General features: G+C 45.3%; 1 protein-coding gene across 2 annotated transcripts in view; it reads right to left on the minus strand.

Moving 5' to 3' along the window:
* Positions 1-20,474, minus strand: part of LOC142585185 (putative helicase MOV-10) — a 91,554-nt gene that overhangs the window by 21,328 nt on the left and 49,752 nt on the right. Inside the window, exons 3-4 of one of the 2 annotated variants that reach the window (XM_075695744.1) lie at positions 8,227-8,461; positions 3,052-3,323 (exon numbers count right to left, since the gene is read on the minus strand). In XM_075695744.1, the coding sequence (XP_075551859.1) occupies positions 3,052-3,323; positions 8,227-8,461 (507 nt within the window). The remainder of the gene's footprint in view (positions 1-3,051; positions 3,324-8,226; positions 8,462-20,474) is intronic. The other variant, XM_075695753.1, reaches the window with a different exon arrangement.

Here is a 20,474-nt window from a genome sequence, read left to right on the forward strand (position 1 = left end):
GTGGACTATGAAACAATTTACAAGTTTGTATATGTTTATTGCGACTACATCGATGATGTCCAGAGCGATTTTGGTGTTCTGTAGATGATTTGCTGGCTGTGACATCAAGTACAGTATGCTGAACTGCAATACATATTTTCCCCCATTAAAGCTTTGTTTATCTTTTGTAAATAAGTGATATATCACACTTCTGGTCCTCGTGGTGGTTAATAGTTTAAGGATTAACTAATTTACATCACAAAAGAAAGGGTTTAATATTTTGTGATGCTACCTTTAATGTAACCTGTCAAAACAATGTTGTGAACTAGGTGAGTAAGGTTACAGCATAAGGTTTTTTTTCTGTGGGTAAATGCAATGCAGTTATGTAGTAGTAGTAGTAGTAGTAGTAGTAGTAGTAGTAGTAGTAGTAGTAGTAGTAGTAGTAGTAGTAGAGCACCCATATCACAACCATGGGGTTCTGAAATACAGCCACAGATGAGGATTTTCTTTCTTACTTTACACATTGGTACAGCTTCACAAGGCCACATAGCTAGCCACATTCAGGAAAGTTGGTTGATGTATGAAAGAACATAAAACAAAACAAAAACTATTGCATCATCATTTCTTTGTGACGATATTCAGACTTTAGTTATCCTTTGAACAATATGAATGGGCCTTTGAAGCTAGCCTACTAGGTGCATACCCCCTCAGTGTGCCAAAGCTCCATGAGCACCCAAATTTCTGGCAAGTACATGAAACTTCATGAATTAAAGAGGCATGGTGAATTTGCTCAATAGCTGTTGCTACTTTGAGAGAGCTAGGTGGCTATCATGGGAGACACCAGGTGTCGCCGCTTATACATTGGTACAGCTGTGAGGTCAGATATCTAGCCAGATTCAGTAAAGTATAGGCAGGGATACACGAATAAATCCATCACATAAAAAAAAATTGATGCAGAATGAAATACCCGATCCCGCACGCCAAACTCAAGCGTGCGCAGGCGGCCGCGTTTCGAATGCTGCAAACGGACTCGTATCTGTCACGAGGCCTATTAAGCCACTACAATTCAGAAATCCCGGCAAATTGCCCAGACTGCCCAGAACTCTATTGCTCACTCTCGCACATGCTTTGGCAATGTACCGAGTTACCAGAGGGCCCTCTCTCCAGTGAGCCCGAATGGGAAGAAGCCCTCAAAAGCCCGGACCTCACACTCCAACTCAAGGCCGTCCAGAGGGCCCAAGAACTGGCGGAGCGTCACCACGTTCCCGTTCCGACTTGGGCGTCGCCTACCGTTTCGGCCCAAGGAGCTCCCCGCGTGCGATCTCCAACGGCTTCAACCCCCTCAGGACCTCAATAAAGTTCTTGACTGACTGACTGCAGAAGCTTGGCCATGTTGTGCAAACCTTTCTTTGTAATTGTCTACACTATATTCCAAGTACACTCCAAGCACAAAGAAAAAAGTGCGGAAGTCTGACACTACATTTAATAAAGTTATCTGTGGACTACTTTTAGCATAAGCCAGATAGTTATGCCATGAAGGGCAATTTACACACAGGAGGTGGCTAGACCAATACTGAACACCTCAGTCTTCTAATGTGCACAGAAATTTTATTACACAGGCATGCTGCATTTCTCCCCATTGAAATCTAGCCATCATGGCTGGGAGAAAGACTTGTGAGAGCAGCAAGACTTCAAATAAAATTTTCTGACAAGACTATGTGTCAGGTACATCAACAAAGTGGATACCAGAAAGCAACGAAGGAACTTAACTGACAATACAAAAACGATTATAATATGAAGGTGCATTATGCTCTGCATCCATATATAGTGAGTGACAAGATCCAAGCGGAAAGAGAGGCTTCTCCCAAGAAAGCATGATGTACGCTTGCCCTTCATTCCTCTGCCATTCAAGAAAGGTTTCTTACAGATACAACCTATATAAAGAGAAGTATCCCAGCTGTTCAGCAACATTGCATGAGCTTGCTGTGTTCACATACCACACACACACAAACAGCCAAAATTACCAAGTGTGGGGATGAAGGCGACTCATAGCACAAATGGGTCATTTAAATAGGGGATTTAGAGAAGAATTGGAGTGAGCTCCTGCACAAAGTATCTAGTCATCACCCCACCCCAATGTGTGTGGGCATGTGCCACTGCAAATAAGATGTATCACGAAAATTCAAATGGCCTGCTTGATGCCTACACATAGATGAGTATACCTTGCACCTACCAAGTGTGGGGATGAAGGCGACTCATAGCACAAATGGGTCATTTAAATAGGGGATTTAGAGAAGAATCGGAGTGAGCTCCTGCACAAAGTATCTAGTCATCACCCCACCCCAATGTGTGTGGGCATGTGCCACTGCAAATAAGATGTATCACGAAAATTCAAATGGCCTGCTTGATCCCTACACATAGATGAGTATACCTTGCACCTGGTCAACAAAACTTACCCTGAAGGGGGAGCAACTATATGATAAGGAAGCATCTGAGCAAATTTTCTAAATGCAGGGCCATGGGTAAAAATTAAGCAAGGAGAAGGACCAGGACAATTTTTTTTTACTTTGAGCAGCACTTGGCCCTGTGTTTGTTGACCCATCACAGACTATAAAACACACTTTCACATGGCTTGCTTCAATCAGCAGTCTTACGTTGCATGGAGTATTTAAACCACCACATATATCTACTAAAACACATGTCAACTTTCTCAGTACACCTTTATTGCTTTAATGCCACTGAAAAGCTGCATTAATTGGTAGAAGTTCGCAATATGGAATTACTGTTGCAGTGAACACACTGCTCAGCATAACCATTTCAAAAGGATGAAACTCCGACATTTATTATTATTATTATTATTATCATTATTATTATTATTTTGCAGGAGAATGTTTCAAGGGTGCTCTAAAAATTGCCATAGAAGAAATTCTTGTGCTCTGAATGGTTTAGGGGCTAAAAGCAAGTTCAAAGAACCATAGCAAAAAGTGATTCTTCCAGAAGAACCCTGCAACCCCTCGCAAAAAAAAGAAAATGCATTAGAATGTTAAAAGGAAGAACATGCTGTGGACAAACCTTCCACTACACTCAACAGGAATGATGTGCTGCGCATCAGGAAGCCTAGGCACAGGCAGCCGGTATTCATATGGTATTTGCGGCTCCAGCACACTGTTCTCAGTAGGGTCATCATGGCAGGCAAGTTCGAAGAAGCGAACTATCACAAACGGCTTTTTCTGCAAGGCATGTTCCATACAAAATTTGAACACTATGCCTGTCCTCTTCACACCGGTGCTCCTGACTGTGCAGGAGAGGACAATGTCATATGTAGAGCCTGGAGAGATGCACACCTTCAGGAAAGACCAGGAATAGAAAGTGAGGGCATGAAAATGGTCAATGCGCACTGCACGGCTAGTGATGAGAACCAGTGAAAAACAGCCAACCAACACCGCCACATATATTTAAAGACAGCACTACATGACAGCACTCCAATCATGCCCAAACAAGACCCAGTTATATTATTTACAAGTGTTTTCGCGAAAGACGACCATTCCATCAATGGCAGAAGTATTTTATTTGTACATGGATACAATCGATGTATGTACTGCTGGGATTTCATTGGTAATTACCAACCTTAAAATTTTAACCAGCTTGGATGTCGATGGCCACTAGTACAATCCTCAAGTACACTGCACCCACTCCCAGCAACACTCTTCAATGCATCTTTTAACAGTCATTATCCAGAGGAGAGATACCCCACCAAGACTGGAAAATTGGTCAAGTAGTCTCCCCACTTAAGTCAGGTAACAAAAGCAGCATTGCTAACTACCATCCCATATCACTAACAAGTGTGCCATGTAAATTTCTCAACATATCACACCCAACATCACTCAACACCTGCATACTAATGGCATTTGCTCCCATAATCAACGTGGCTTTAGAAAAGGGCTTTCGTGAGAGATGCAACTAATTGAGTTTACTAACTTGTTTACAAATATAGATGAGAATCTACACACCGATTGCATTTTTATTGAATTTTCTAAAGCTTTCGATTGTGTGCTGCACAGCCAAATAATAGCGAAACTATCATTTATACATTTACATTTTAACATTATTAATGATAAAAGACTTCGTTTCTTTCTGCAAACAGTTTGCTGTCATTGGCTGTTACTCATCCTCAGAGTGACACAAGCTTTGTAGTACCCCAAGATAGTGTTTGAGGTCTTTTGCTGTTTCTTATTGACATAAAGAACCTACCTTCCTACCACAATGGGTTATGTCTACATAGGGTTTCCTACAATAATTACAAGAGGGGACTGAGGCACTGCGATCACTGAGCCACCACGGGAATGATGGTTAGTACATAGATTTGTCTGACCTTCGTGATGTGGCTTCAATTATTGTGCTTTATATATGCCTTCATTGGCCTGAATTTCAAAGCAATCTCTACTTTTTTGAAATACAGAAGGCAATAAAACTGAACATGCATGATTGCTGCTAATTGTTGTGGTTCTGCTTATCCGTGCATCCGTGGCATAATGGTTTCCATACTGGGCTGCTTTGCTTAGATGTTGTGTTTTCTAATCCTGCCATCGGACAATTTTAATTATGTTTATTTATTTTAACACAGTAATTTCTCAACATGATCAGTTTTCAAAGTCATGAAATTGTTTACAGCCAGAAGGACAAAGTTTAGGCATATCCATGTACTAACCACCATTTCCATGCTGGTTGAACTGCCCTGGTTGCAGCTCCCACAGACGTTAGTGCCACAGTTGCCTCTTGTAATTGTATTGAACTATGAATATCAAAGCTTTGTAGAATGCTACTGCATAATCTATACAATACTACTACATAACATCAATGAATACCACCTCACAATATAACTTCTGAAGCCAATTGTAGTCACTTGTAGATTGAGAAAAATTTATATAATACAAAACAAACATACCGAATTCAAAGCTAGCGAATTTTTTGTTTGTTTTCTGAGTTAATCGTAATTTTATTCCTCTGACTAACTACTGAAATACCTAACATGCACACATTTCAGCAGCAAATAACTTTTAAATAGTACCATCTACATCTACGTCACTCATACCGTCAACATACCGAATTCAAAGCTAGCAAATTTTTTCTTTGTTTTCTGAATTAATAGTAATTTTATTCCTCTGACTAACTACTGAAATACCTAACACGCACACATTTCAGCAACAAATAACTTTTAAATAGTACCATCTACATCTACGTCACTCATTAAAGGTCCGCTAAAGGCAAATATTAAGTCAATGCACACTCTTAAAATACCATTCCAGAAACCTTGCAGTGCTTTTGTGCCAGGAAAAAGAATACTTAGTTTAAAAGAAAATGACATCTGAAGGGTCCACCTACCACTAGCGCAACTAAATCTCCCACCCCCAAGCTGGGAGTTGCGACGTTGCCCACGTTATCACCACCCTTGACTGCCGTCGGTGAGTAAGCTGTGCCTGACAGCCAGTGCTACATTTCTAAAGCGACAGCGTTAAGGAGCTCGTGTCGCAGAAAAGCCGATGGCGTCGGCGGCGTTGGCCGTGAGCGAAAAATGGCAAAAAGCAATTCATAAATAAAAACAACTTGCAAGATGGGCTGGGTGGGAATTGAACCAGGGTCTCCGGAGTGTGAGACTGAGACACTACCACTCAGCCATGTTTTATTTTTCTTTATTTCCAAAGTTCACATAAGAGAAACGAACAAGTCACAAACAGAAACACTTCAGCTACACTTGAGCTGAGGCGACCCAAGTTAAAATTTCTTCAAGTTCACTAGATCATCAAGAAATGCTACCCACTGAGGTGGGTCCCATGCTGTGCCTGGATACATTCTCTAAGGTAAGCAGCGCTTTCAATAAAGTTTTGATGTGCACAGCGGGTATTAATGTCTGCATGCCTTACTTGCATATGTGTTGTCCACAAGCTGTGGAGGCCAAGAAGCATGAACAAGTCATAGGGTACATCTTCGTGATCAACCGGTAAAAACCTGATACCATAACGGTCTAGTGGTAACTCTTTCTTGATAGTTTTCTGTAGGACGTCCCAGTGGAATATTGCATCCCAGCAGTCTAGAAAAACATGCTCGATTGTCTCTGGCTTCTTACATATAACAGACAGTTCATTGTCCAAGGGACAAAGATTTCCTTTTCTTCAAGCCACGCTTTGACAGGTAGTGTATTCGAGTGTTACTTGAAAAAGAATGTTTTCACTCCTGGCCTAACTGGCATCTTCAGTCGCTTTAAGATATCCTGCCCTGGGCACTCAGCCATAAGTTCGATGCTTCAAAGCAGGACAAAAGCGCCTCTAGTGAATGCGGTGTTGCCTTAGAAACGTGCCGTAGAAAGTTATACTGCGGCGCATATCAGTAACTATGAGCCTGTAAATTACAGAAGTCGCAATTAAATGCGTAGCGAAGTAAGTTTCCGCTACATTTTTTCTGCGCTTGGCTCACACGCAGAGCCATCTTGCGGTAGTAGCAGAGCCACCTTGCAGAGCCATCGCCCGCTTACTTTCCTTCGTCTCGTTTGAGCGCATTGGGGCCGTGCGGGGACCGACACGAGGATGCCCCAATACCCTTGCGTTTAATGAGTTTTCTCACTCTCTCCCCTTCCAACTTCCAGCGTGCGTCACTCGAACCCTCGTGTTTAGGCGACGCGGCTCCTCTTTCCGCTCACAGCGCGATTCCTAGGTGCAGCGTCCGATGCAGGACGCCTCTGAGTTGATCGCCGCGCCGTGGCGCGTCTGGTGGGAAAGCGTCCCCTGGGATGCGTGCTGTGCTGCTGGCGAGGAGTCTTGCGTCTGCGTGGTGCTCCCAAGCGAGATAGAGGACGATCCCATTGAGGCGTCAGCCCCATGATCGCGTCCGCCTTCGTGGCGCGTCGCGGCCCGGCTGTCCGTGCCGATCACGACGTTTGGCTCGCGTAGATCGTTTCTCCCTCCGAGACACCAAGTTCTTTGGTTCGTTCCGCTTGCTCAGGCGCACGTTTCGTCTTTGTGTGACTCGAGCGCCATTCCGAGCGAATGAGTGGGCGGTGCGAACGGGGTGCGATAACGCTATCGCGTTCCACTCTTGAAGGCGAAGCTTAAGCGTCCTTTAAGTTTTTTTTTCGCAATACGCAAAAGCGCGACCAGAAACCGAGTCAAGACAATCGAAAGCGGAAGGAGAAGCGCGCATCGAATCGTAAACAATATATTCGCCTCATATTCATACTTTGGACTTCGAACCTCGTTGATCGCGATGGACCTTGTTGATAGCCCTAGCTGACAATGAAACATTGGCTCGCGATGCTGGGCTCGATTTAATTTAGGCTGCAAAGACTTGTGTCATGTTGCTGACACTGCTCGTACTGCCGGCGGGGCATTCTCTGCTACTTGCAGTTTGTGTGAATTTCACGAAGCAGAAAAACCAGCGCAGCACGATGCGATAACGAATTAAACTACTGAAACGCGAAATCACGAGGGGCGCAGAGCCGAGCAAAAACGAAGCATTTTGACCGCCCGCATCGTTGTCAAGAAACGCCATGGAAAAGTTCTTTTTTATGAAGCGAATAGAATAAGCAGACAAATAGCACTTTCTTCCGTATTATATCACGACGCAATGATATTTTTATTATGAGTGGTTGGGTACTAGGTGACAGACTTATGATATCTACGTCATCGGGCTAGTACTTGTATATCCTGGGAGCGTCTCAAATCATGTCCTGCATGTATACCTCAATTACTCGATTACTATATAAAACTCTGTTTGCGATAATATTGACGTCCAGAGCCTAAATCTATCATTTAACTTGACTGGATAGTTGCCTTTATTGTCCCTTTAACGTGTGCAATATGCAACATGAGTCAGAAAGCATAAAAAAGAACATACATAAGAAAAACATACACAATAAAAACATTACAAAAAAGTAAAGAAATAGATTCAGCCGAGGCGGAGGAGCGACACACAACGTTTAACAACAGGCATGTCCAACTGTCACAAACAATTACCTAACAGATGAACTAAGAAAAAGGTGAATGCCCAATCAACCTGCAAGCCGAGCACTTCCCTGCATTTTTGGAGCAAATGGGAAGTGCGTCCGCAGCCCATTCATTTCCTCACTAAGCCATCGCAATGCATCCTAAATACTACAGAATTACCATTGGCACATGGCGTAAAATATGTTCTGCGTCCCAGTACTGCATGTGCTACTGCACTTTGTGTAGTCTAGGTAATACAAGGAACACTTACGCAATTTCCTGGGCCACTTATTCTATCTGCACCTTCAATACAAAATATGTCATCTGGTTCAAGCAGGCTGCAGCTCTGCACTAGCACTGAACTTCGACAGGTGCTTGAGACTTGCACACGCATAGTGCGACGAACTTCCTTGTGCAACTCCGCACGTATGTAGACCGCAGGCACGCATTTTCTCGCACTCAAACATGACACCTTGACATGGCTTTTGTTGCGTAGCAATGGCTCCCTGTGTGGAGAAAGTGGTACATATAAGGCTTTGCTAGGATGGGTTACTTTGGTATACAAAGTTAATCAGCATTTACAATTGGTAGAAATTTAAGTGTTCAGTTTCCAAATGTAAATTCACATGCAACCCCTTGTCAAACATTTAGCTGGGGTCTACTGGTCTAGCTAGATTGCCACATTTTGATTTCTTTTCTTTTTGTTTTCCCAGCTAACACCACTGGACACTAGCAAAAGTAAACTGCCATGATCTGGACATGAACACAATAATTTAATACAACTTGCCAGTAATTTTCACCTGAGCTCAAGCAAAAGTGTGCCATTTGTTTGAAGAAACGCATACGTTTATTGCAGCACATTTCTGTTAATTTTTACACATGTAAAAATTGCCAAGCATACCAGGGGCATAGCCAGGGGGGAGGGCTTATGGGGCTTCAGCTCCCCCCCCCCGCCCGAATTTTTTTTTTTTGTGCTGTATATGCACCGCTGACCAAAACAGCCCCCGGCGCCAGAAACTATTCTGGATTTTGTCTAGAATGTCTTTTCATGCTCGAAAAGACATCTCAGCACGTACTTTGCAAACTCTGGCTGGATTTTGCAGCAACGCCCATGCGCCGGGAGTCGCATATAACGCAGGGAGCCGCATCTGAACACAAAGTTTCAAGGGTGTTTTGATAGCGAGCAGGCTCGTCGTGGCATCTCGCTGAGGCCGCGGGATCTACGGAGCGCACGGATTTGAATTCCGTAACCTTATGGGTATAAAGTTCTCAAAATTTTGATGCGAAAGGTGTACTGACATTTCTAAAGTCATGCTTTAGATTTTCAATTCCGGAACTTTGTGGCTTTAATGGAGAGTTTTAGAGTAGGGGCCCCAAAGAAATAGCGTCGAAGCCACTGCGCATGCGCGAGACGCAAACTTCGTTTGGGTTTTGCATTGGGAACGCTATTTCACCGATTTAGCGTGAGCCCAAATAGCGGCCCCAAAAACTTTGCGTCAGCAAACATGGTGGCACCCATCGAAGCGATGGCTCTAACCTAGCACTAAACTAGGATCGATTCGTGGTAACGCGTGAAGTTCGCAAGCAAAAGAGAAGTGACTGCGGTTATCGCTTTCTCTCATCTAGCGTGTGTTATGAATATTGATTCATTAGACGCCGCTGATTCCGAATTCGCTTGTGGATTTTATGGCTCGTAGGCCTAACGCGGCTAAGCTTGGCTGGTGAAGGCACGTAAAGTTGGTTTGCTCGAAACTAAGCGCAACTAATTGTTTGCTGCTTACAGAATAACGTACAAATTGTAATTAAGCGCAAATACACGCAAGTCAAAATTACTATTCCTATCATAAAATGGTATATCTTATTTAATTATTTCTAATAGCTTTTATTTGACACCGTAGTGGCGCTGTCAACGGAATTCTAAAACTCTTCACTCCTTCGTGCCCCAACGCTAACACCCGCAAAGCTCTTTGGGGCCCCAAACTATTGGGATTCTAAAACTCTCTAATGTTACAAACATTTGGCGCCAAAGCTGCACTGCCTTTTCTAAAGTCGTACATCGGAACATACAACGAGACAAGCCAAATCAACACACTATCAGACAAGTTGACAAAGCACGCAGCGAGGTCAGATGAGACGAAGCGTTGTGGTGGTTCATTTGTGCCGTCATGTCACAGAAAATAAAATATCAAATTTTTTTCACCTACATCAAAGCATCCATGCAAGACACTAAAGCCAGCAAAGGTAACTACGTTCTTATTTATTTTTCTACTTTTTTCTAACAGCATGCGCGTTATCAGCATGACATAGCATTCTCGACAGAAAAGTAACGAGCGCAGCGTTTTCAAGAAAGGAAATGCGGGCAAGACAGATGACGATTATCGTTGTGTGGCAAATATACACTCTACAGGGTGTAAACTTTCCTTATAGTGTAAAGTCTTACACTCTAAGAAAAGTTTACACCTTTTGGAGTGTATATTTGCCACACAACAACACTAAAAACGTTTGCACCCTTTGGGATGTACATCTGCCATCTGCCTTGATGAGTTTCCTTTCTTGAAAACACCGCGCCCGCTACATTCCTGTCGGGGATGCTATCTCATGCTAATAATGCGCATGCCGTTCGTTACTGGAAAGTACCAGGCTCACCGCGTCAAAGAAAGGAAATGCGGACAAGACAGATGACGATTATCGTTGTGAGGCAAAAGGGTCTAATTTTGATTAAGAGTGTATATATTCAAAACAATCGTCTGCTCATTTTGACAATACAATTAGTTTTCCCGCTGCCGTTGGTAGCGATGAGAAAACACGTTGGCCAGGCGAGCCACTTCGCAGAGACGATTGCAGCGTAGGTTGCGCTGACCGCTTGCGAGTGGAAACCGCGCCAACGATTTACTATTTCGCGCAAAGCTTTATAACATGCACACTTTTCAGGTCACTTTATGAGTTATTTCGTGTCGGAAACAAATTATAGCTGTTTTTTTCTCGCTGCCGTCTGCGACGAAAAAAAAAAAAAAAGAAGAAACACCGGGGCCATCGGAAAGGCGAGAAACTTGCTCACAGGGCCTGCCCCATGGAGGAAGGAAAATGGCCATGGCCAGCCCCGATGGCAGCGCTAACCGCACAAACTCGTGACGTAGCGTCATGGTAGCGTTTTCAGTTTACATTCCTTCTATGTTCCTTCCTTGATGTAGATATCGCGAGGTGCTACGTTTTGCGGTTCGCTGCGCGCACGCGTACTTTAATATTGATTTTAAATATGTTCTAAGCTATATTCGCCGTTTATATTTTGCATACGATGCGTGTGTGCCCAAATAAATCGATCTCGCACGTTAACTCGACTTCGAATTTTTGTGTCAGTACTCCTTTAAGAGTAAGCTTCAGCTCGGGTGCTCCCATCTAAATACACGTTAAAGGAGAATTCGTTTTTCTCTGCAACCTCAGCACCAAATTTGACGAGGTTTGTTGCATTTAAAAGAAAAACGTAAAATCTAGTGACTGTTAGTTCCGAATTCTTGATTTAGGTCCTGAATTTTTTATTCGAAATTGGCGAAATGCGAAAATTAAAAAAAAAACGAAACTATCAAGTTTAACTCAGCAACGAAAAGTGATAATACAATCCTGTGAATTGCATCTGATAGTACATCTAAAGCGGACAAAACTGATATGTTACACATTAATTTCAAAAAATGTAGTAATATGGAAATACAGCTTTCGCAGAACCCTTGTAAACAACGTAACAACTTCACGTAAGATATAAAATGACATATCGAATTATCGAATTTGTCCGTTTTCAATGGTTTAATGGATGCCGTTTACAGAACCGCGATATCTGCTCTTGATGCAGAGCTATGAATTCGTAAACTTCGTGCTTTTATTTTTTTTTCAAACTTCCGAATTTTGAAAATTCTTGTAACAAAATTAAGGACCTAACTCGAAATTCCGCTTCTCACAGTCATTAGCACTTAAATTTCTCTCTCAAATGCAACAGATTTTATTAAAATTGGTCCAGGGGTTCTCAGAAAAACGCTTTTGCGTTTAACATGTATTTGAATAGGCCGCGTGGGAGTTGGGCCCGAGCTAAAGCTCCCTCTTAAGAACAGGTATCGCTGTTCTGTAAGCTGACATTCAAACCGGACAAATTTGATATGTGAATGTATATCTTACGTGAATTTGTTACGTTGTGCACAAGGGTAATGTGAAAGCTGTGTTTCCATATTACTGAGTTTTTTTTAGATACTTGTGTAACATCAATTTTGTCCGCTTTAGATGTACTATTGGATACAATTCACAGAATTGTGATATCATTTTTCCTTGCCGCGTTAGAGTTGTAAACGTTAGCAATGTGTTCAATAGGGCTGGTCGGCTCATCTTTAGAATAAAAACAGGAACAGCGCAACACACGACGAGCGAGTTAAGAGCACAGGACAGAGCGCTGCATGTGCTCTTTACTCGCTTGTCCTGTGTTGCGCTGTTCCTGTTTTTATTCTATAGAGTTGTAAGCTTCATAGTTTCGTTTTCTGAAAATTTGATCTTTATTAAAAATTGAAGACCTAAATGAAAAATTCGAAGCCAACAGTAACTAGATTTTAAGTTTTTCTTTTAAATGCAACAAACCTCGTCAAATTTGGTGCAGCGGTTGCCAAGAAAAACGAATTCTCTTTTTACATGTATTTAGATAGGAGCACCCGAGCTAAAGCTTCCTTCCAAGGCCAGTTATCGACTGACGAAGTAAAACCTCGCCTCAAAAACTTCTCCGCAGGGCTCGAACCACTGCACCGGCTGGGGTTGAATGTAAGTTTCTGCGGCTTTATTGCACCTCAGGAGAGTTTGCTGTCGGGACAGTTGGCACATGAGGCTATAGGAACAAGAACAGCTCAAGAAACGGGACAAGAAAGAGCTAAATGCAACACTGACTTTCAACTGAATGTTTGTTGGAGCGACCGCTCGAACGAACTTTACCGCAGATTTCCTCCGGTAGCGCGTTAGCCGTCGTCTGCTACGGCAGGAACATAGGCGGCGCCACCATCGAGGCCACGCCGAGCGCGGGTGTGGAGCGGAGGAACAGGAATGTGGTTGGCGCTAGTTTTGGAGATTGAGGGGTTTTAAGGATAGTACGTCTCGAGTTAGTTAATTACAATTACCTAAATAAATCCCAGTAATGAACAAATTAGTCGCAAGTACTCCACTGTACCGGAAACAAATATGCACTAGTAGGTTTTATTCGAGTAACGCATTTGCTGTCTTTTTTAATCTGGGTGCATGATAGCCAATTGGAACAACTTGTATATATTTATGACCTCTGCGTGCAAGTGACGATGTTTCCATCCCTAATAAATGGAAAGTATTAAAAGTTTTTCCCTTTTTTCATGAGTCGTTAGTATTGCTTACTTGGAAGAGAAGCAATACTAATCGACACGCATATCATTCACCTTTATTTCACACGCCGTTGATGAAAGACTGCGAAGGGGTCACTGAAGGCTGCAGGTTTTTTTCAGGGTCAAAAAAAAAAAAAAATCCCCGCGGGCGTCTGCGTCAGCAGGCGTTTGGGGCGTTGCGACACCCAGTACCTGAGCAGACGAGGGCTGGTCCCTCCCGCGTGTAGCCGTGCGCGGCTTAGCCGTGTCCGGTAAAAGGGGATCCTGGGGGTTAAGCTGATGCCGAGTGTTTGGACCTTTAAGGGCCCCCGGCGGAGGCAACACACCTCGTTGGACTCGGCTCCACGTAGACTGCACCCCCGGACTGACCCACCCGGTGGAAATCGGTAGTTGCCTTTTCATATCCTACTCTCCAATCTTCGTCTTTCTCACTTTTAACCTTTTCTGTATTCTCCTCTCTTCTGCATTATTTCCCATTTTCTAGGCAGCGAGGGTTAACCCTATGTGAGCAGCCTACCTAGATCATGCCATATTCGGCTATAGTGGTCACGTACAGCTGGCGTTTGCAGGACCTGTTTCACAGCTCTTGCAGCGTCCCCTTGTAGGACTCCAGGGTGGTTGGCTGGCGTTGCTGTTGAAATCTCCACATATCCTTATGGCTAATTCCTTCCCCCTACTCCCTGATCGCCTTTAGAGAAGAGGGCGCACCGATGAAGTATTCCAGTTTTTGGACGGCAAAAGGAATCTTTTCCCCGTTTCCATGTCATTCATTCTTAAAAACCAGACAAACCAGTGCGAACAATTTCACCATTACTTGTTTCGAAGTCTCTTACCTAAGTTTTTGGTACATTAGAACGACAGAAAGCTGAGCTAGTTGGTAAGGATTCATTATGCAAATAGAAGTGAGGTACAAGTTATATATAACGCATCGAGGATGGCAAGCGGAGGTCTCTTGGAGCTCCACGGCCAGAAACAGTACGAAAAACTGCCCAATCTATTCTCATTTGGGGATGCTCTAATAACAGTAACTCTACACCGTACTATGAATACCACCCATGGCGTTGTCTCAGATGGTCTGTTGGGTCTAACTGAAGCTGAACTCCTGGAGGACTTCAGTGGGCAGAACGTCATCGGCGTTAAACGAATAAAGATGTGGCGTGACAACAAAGAAATCCAGACCAAGCACCTGATACTCACATTCGGTTCAAGTGTCTATTGAGGCCGGGTACGTCAAGCTCCGTGTTGGGCCATACGTGCCAAATCCCCTCGGATGTTTCAAATGCCAACGTTTCGGCCACAATTCACAGAGCTGCCGAGGCCGCCACACTAGTGCGAAATGCAGAGCCCATAAACACACCTCTGAATCTTGCGAGAACTATCACCATTGTGTCAACTGATCTCTCTCTCCATTGTGTAACCTTGTCGTTATTAGAAAACTCCTACACAAACATAATCTAAAGCTGCTGTGTGTTCAAGAGAAATCTGAAACCACAAACACCAACTTTCTTCGCAACTACACCCTCTTCCGAAAGGACCGCGACGAGGCTAACGCCTCCGGCGGTGTACCAATAGTTGCCGACAAGTCTGTAGCTTGTCAGCACGTCGCCCTTCAGACGCCCTTTGAGGCGGTGTCAGTTCGGGCAATCCTTTTTAATAAGCTGGTCACTGTGTGTTCTGTATGCATACCCCCTAAGTATTATCACAGAAAAAGCGATTTCTATAACCTCATTGATCAGCTTCCGGACCCCTACATACTCGTGGGTGATATTTATGCCCATAGTACCATGTGGGGCGATGCGACGCGCGAGGTCGATTCATTGAAAATTTTCTTCTGGCCTCTCTAGTGCCTGCCTGTTTAATACGATGGAGCCGACCTATTACAGCGTCCAACACAACAGTTATTCATCGATAGATCTATATAACAACTGGCTCTTCTTCCCTTCTGTCTCACTTGGAATGGAACGTCATCAAAGGGGTGGTGACATCAAAATTTTTCGTTCATGCGTTTGTTGATTTAAATGTTGCGTCATGCTTCAGGGAGCACAATACACACAGCGGGATTCATATATATCCGATAAATAATTTAATAATAGCATTATTATACCGAGCGATTTCGGTTTCTGGGCTCCGGGGGATGCTATGACGTCATAGAGGAGGAAACGCAACATGGCTTGGTCACGTGGGCCACAAAAATAGTGACGTAAAACTATGCTGCGTCGTCTGCTCGCGCATACGCGTGCTCTGCCAGCAGAGGTCAACAACTGGCGATTCGAAGTGCATATCGCGATTATTATGATTATTGCGAAGAGCGACAACAACGGTAAGAAAATATTGCGGCTTGTGAGATTCGGTGGTCATTCCGAAGCGCCGTAAGCTTTAGCTTTGAAGTGAACCGAAAAAGGCCTAGCGACGATATCGGCGGCGCCGAACGATCAGAGGCGGTGAAGCTGTCGTCGGTGCCAGAGTGATCACTCTGGCACTGAAGCGGCTAATCAGCGACACTCCTCGGTCGCTGATTGGCCGCTTCGCCGTACGGCTGCCACACGAATGGGTCCCGGGCCCGTCCTCTCTACGGCAAGGAAATCTCGCCGTTCGCGAGCAAAACCGCCGTCGCACGGGGGCCCGCGAACGGCAAACGGCGTGCGGCGAGTTTCTGTGCCGGTAACGTGGACGGGCCCTCACATTGAGAAAGGCCAAGCGAACGAGAGACCGCTCCGAGCTGCCGAACTATGTGACTATGCGAGGAGAGAAGCGGACTACACGAACGCCGTATATCCTGGTCCCTTTCGGAGTCGGCCGGCTAGTGTTTACACTCAAACGTGTAAAGGCCCGTCCGCACGGCAACTGCACGCAGTTTGCCGTTCGCGGGCCGCCGTGCGGCGTTCGTGTTGTCCACTTCCCCACTGTTGTGTCCGTGTCTGCATGCCTTACCCCTTCTTTGCATTAAGAAAGGTGTAGCTCGGTTAGGGTGGCTAGAATTGGGAGGTGTGAAGACCGCGGCGCCGCCGCCATTGCCTAGGGAGGCCCCGCTACGCGTTCCTCCCACTTGGGTAAAATTTGACGCTTCCGTCGGGGGCGCGGGTAGGGTGGCTAGCGCGGGGGCATCGCGAGCTTGTCAGTCTCGTAGGCCACGGAGAAGTGCAAAGTAACTCTCGTGGTCGGTATAGTGCAGCTGTATTTTTCTCGCGTTTCCTAAATTTCGATCGCTTCACAACACAGCGAATCTAAGTGGCACATAATGGGATGACGTGAAGGTCTGAGTGCGTGAGTGCTTCAGGTCTTGGGGCAAGCTTCGAGCGCACGAGGAGCGTGCGGAGATTAAAATAGTCTCCGACGCGATCCTCCTGCTCTCGAGGCCACTGTCCGGCGGGCCTGGTGTTGCTTCGGCTCTGGCCTCACTCCGAAAGGAACTTCGGATTCTCCTGCAGCGACGCTGGGACGGCTTGAGGGCCACAGCCTGAGCAGAGCTGTGGGAAATAGAAGCGTGGTGCAGCAGAAACGTCCTACGTAAGCATCTTTCAAGGAAGAACACAACTCTCTTTTCCCTAATAGATCCAAGTGATGGTAGCATAGTCGACTCACTAGATGGAGTTCTTGCACTGGCGAGGCAGTTTTACATGACCTTGTGTGCCTCTACAGTTGCCTCCAGCTGTCTTTCCGTTTGCTTCACCAGCTGAGCCGCCACAAGTGTGCGACTTAGCCATAGATGAGGACGAGCTATTTTCGGCCTTGAAGTCTTTGAAGCGTAATCGCAGTCCAGGATCCGGTGGTCTGACAGTCGAATTTTATGTTAAATTTTGGACACTGTTAGTGAAGCCGTTCACATCACTGGTGAACAGGCTACTCTGTGAAGGGACTTTGTCAGCGTCTCAACGAGAGGGGCTAATCACTCTCCTTTGTAAAGACGAGTGTTCGCGACTCACACCCGTGCTCAGCACTGTTTTGGGTCCATACCAGGCATGTAGTGTCCAGGGGCGCTCTACTCAGCTTCACGGTTTAGCAGTGAGGGACCTTTTCCTGGAGGGAAATACCAGGAAACTTCCCGGTATTCTTTGCTCCTTCGATCAGGAGAAGGCTTTCGACATCATTAGCCATAGGTACCTTTTCCGTGTTCTGGAAGAGGCTGGTTTTAGTGTGAGTTTTCGGCAGATGGTCCAAGCTTTGTATTCTCGACCGACTTCTGCTGTTGTCATACGAGACCGTGTCTGGGGGGGGGGGGGGGGGGGCTTCTGTATCCCTCAATATGTCTATACAAACTCATTCAGATACTCGAGGTCAGGTTCACTCGTGCATTTAGCACTACGCGACTGCACGCAAAAGTTGTCAAGAATTTCTTGCTTCTAGCAGCCAATGTGCCACAGATTGGCTGCAGGAGGCATTCCGCTTTTCTAACAGGATCGTTGTCTAGGTTTTATTGTATAACACGTATTCACTTTTTCCTCAAACGCTTAAATCAGTGTGTCATCCACAACAAAGCCAAGAAGGTTAAGCCCTGCGTTTTGTAAAAATGTGATGTTATGCAATAACTGTGTTATTTCCAATAAACATGTATTAAGTCGCAAGCGCTTTGTACTTTCTAGAATTTCTTCACAACAATGCTGATATAGTGCATGAAGTTCCTCCATTTAAGGTAATGTTACAATCCCAAATATGTGACTTATGTGCGGGCGACACATTCAAGGTTATTCCAATGCGCTGGCCTTGCGCAGCAACTCCTATGAACTATATTTTTGGTAAGGCACAAGCGCGCTAATCTCGGCAAGAGGTGGTCGCAAAAACCGTTGCTGTGTCGGCTGCGTAGTCGGTGCTCGCTGTTTCCATGTGGAATGAGAGCAGCGAAACTTCATTAAATTCTCTCAGCATCTAAATGTAGAGAAAAAAGTCTGGTCAGATTTTAACGCATTCAAACGCAAAAACTAAGCGCTACCAAATCATTTTCCCCCCGGAGGTATGCAGACGCCCCGAGAAACTACGGCGCCCTAAACGGCGCCCCGGCCGGCAGCGCCATCACGTGGCAGGAACGCGTTTTGGGGCCAGCTTCCGGAGGCCGGTCTTCACACCTCCCCATTCCACCCTAGCTCGGTCATAGTGGAGGCTATGCTCGGTCGCTCGGCTCAGCAGGCTCCGTAATCGGCATTTCATCGCTACTCATCATGCGGCACGTTTTTGTGCTAGTGTGTTATGACGTCAATATTTTCGTTCCTCCTCTGTGACGTAGTAACTGCCGCGCTAGCGATGGGTCTCGACTACGAGAAGGAGTTTTTAATGACTTTATGGAACTGAATTATTTCGAAATGTTTGCAGCGTCCAATACCTCGTTATGGGTGTCCTTGCATACGGAAGCAGCCTACAACATGCTTTCTATAGCCTCAAAATTTGGTGTCCCAACCCCTTCGATAAACTTTATGAAAGTGACCATTTTGCTGTAACTTTAAATCTGATAACTCTGCATGAAAACCCTCTCCATATTTCTCGATGGAAATTAGCATCGGCGGACTGGGCGCATTTTAAAGTATAAACCCCATGCAAGCGATCTTGCACGCGACAGCGACAAGCGACGCGATGGAGATGGCTGTCGCGTTCTCTCGTCGCCTACAAGTTGTACCACATGCGAGCGATGACTTCGAGCGATGTCTCCCCAGTGTTGCCGGTATGAGGGCAGCAATATAGGCGCCGAAACTAGCGTGACGCGTGCTTTATTAACTTAAGTTGATGTGTTTTACTGTAAAAAGCAGCATAAAATATTTCTGAAAGTCTTGCAGTAGGTTCTTATCCTTGCACGTATAAAAATTCAATCGTTTGCTCGTTCCGTGCGACAATCTGAAGTACTTGAGTTAAGTACATTCAGTTCCGGCTTCGCGCTACTGGCTAGTCGCTCATAGCACTTCCGGGCGACGAATTCTAGATTTGCAGAACCGAGCGATCGCGCGACATGACCGAGCGATCTGTTCACGCGACGGCCCGATCCGTCGCTCGAAGCCGTCGCTGTCGCGCACAAAATCGCGCTCATGGGGTTTAGCCTTAAAGAATCAACTAACTACTACAATATTTTAGAAACGATTTTATAAACGAAGACTGTAGAGATGCGCGTAAGAGGCAGAATAAGGCATGTGACAGGGGGTATTGCGCAGATCGCCAAATGCCGAAAATCTAATTCAATTAAAAAAATTAAATCACAGGGAAGGCGGACACGTCAGGCGAAGAGAGAAAGCTGGGTGAGGTTCCTGTCGGGTATTAATTCATGCACGCAGGAGGCGAAAGTGTGGAATGGGCTAAAATGGACAAATCCATCCGTTGCCTCTGGTGTACGACCAAGGGATTACCTTGCAAGACCAGACAGACTCTTGGGGAGCACTTTGAGCGTGTGTCGAGCTCAATCCATTATTCTCAATCATTCTTCAAATATAAACAATTTACTGAACTTAAAACACTGAATTGTAAATGCCGTCCGGATGAACCATTGTTGCGTACTCCAGGGTAGCGTACCGTACTGCTGCCGAGAAGTAGCGACGCCTGCCTATCGAAGCTCGACCGACATTACTTATTGGGTAGCGTGGCGTTGTCGGCGGGCTGCAGGCATCCGGTAGATCATGGCGACCAAGCAGGGGCGAGACGATTTATTTGCTAGTGCGAAACTTGCACTGTTTATTCAAAGGTAGTTGAAAGAAAATAAGAAAAGCATGAAGTATGAAGTCTCAAGTATGAATTATATCAAAAGTACATTTCGGAGCCCCTTAAATAGGCTCTCTACAAGTGTGGGCGGGATCTTGCTTCCGTCGATGACACGTGACAGGCACGGAGAGAGGGCCCCTCCTCCTGCCAACCGAGCACGGGTAGGAGAAGTCGATCCTCTTTTCGACGAATCCGGGGAGAAGGTCGGGTGAATGACCTCTCCGGCGCCGTGGGGTCCGGCCAAGAGAAGGTGAAGGGGATGAGGTAGCACACACGATGCCACGACCAAGAGAAGGTGAAGGGGATGAGGTAGCACACACGATGCCACGACCGAGAAGTTGAAGGGGATGAGGTCGCCCGCGGGCTCCGGCTCAGAGGGTATGGTGAATGACCTGTCGCCACGTGGTGTCAGACGCCAACCCTAACACCATACAACTATCCTTTTAATATTGCCGAGCTTAAAGCTGCATTG

Source organism: Dermacentor variabilis, chromosome 1 (assembly GCF_050947875.1).
Source record: "Dermacentor variabilis isolate Ectoservices chromosome 1, ASM5094787v1, whole genome shotgun sequence".
Lineage (NCBI taxonomy): Eukaryota > Metazoa > Arthropoda > Arachnida > Ixodida > Ixodidae > Dermacentor > Dermacentor variabilis.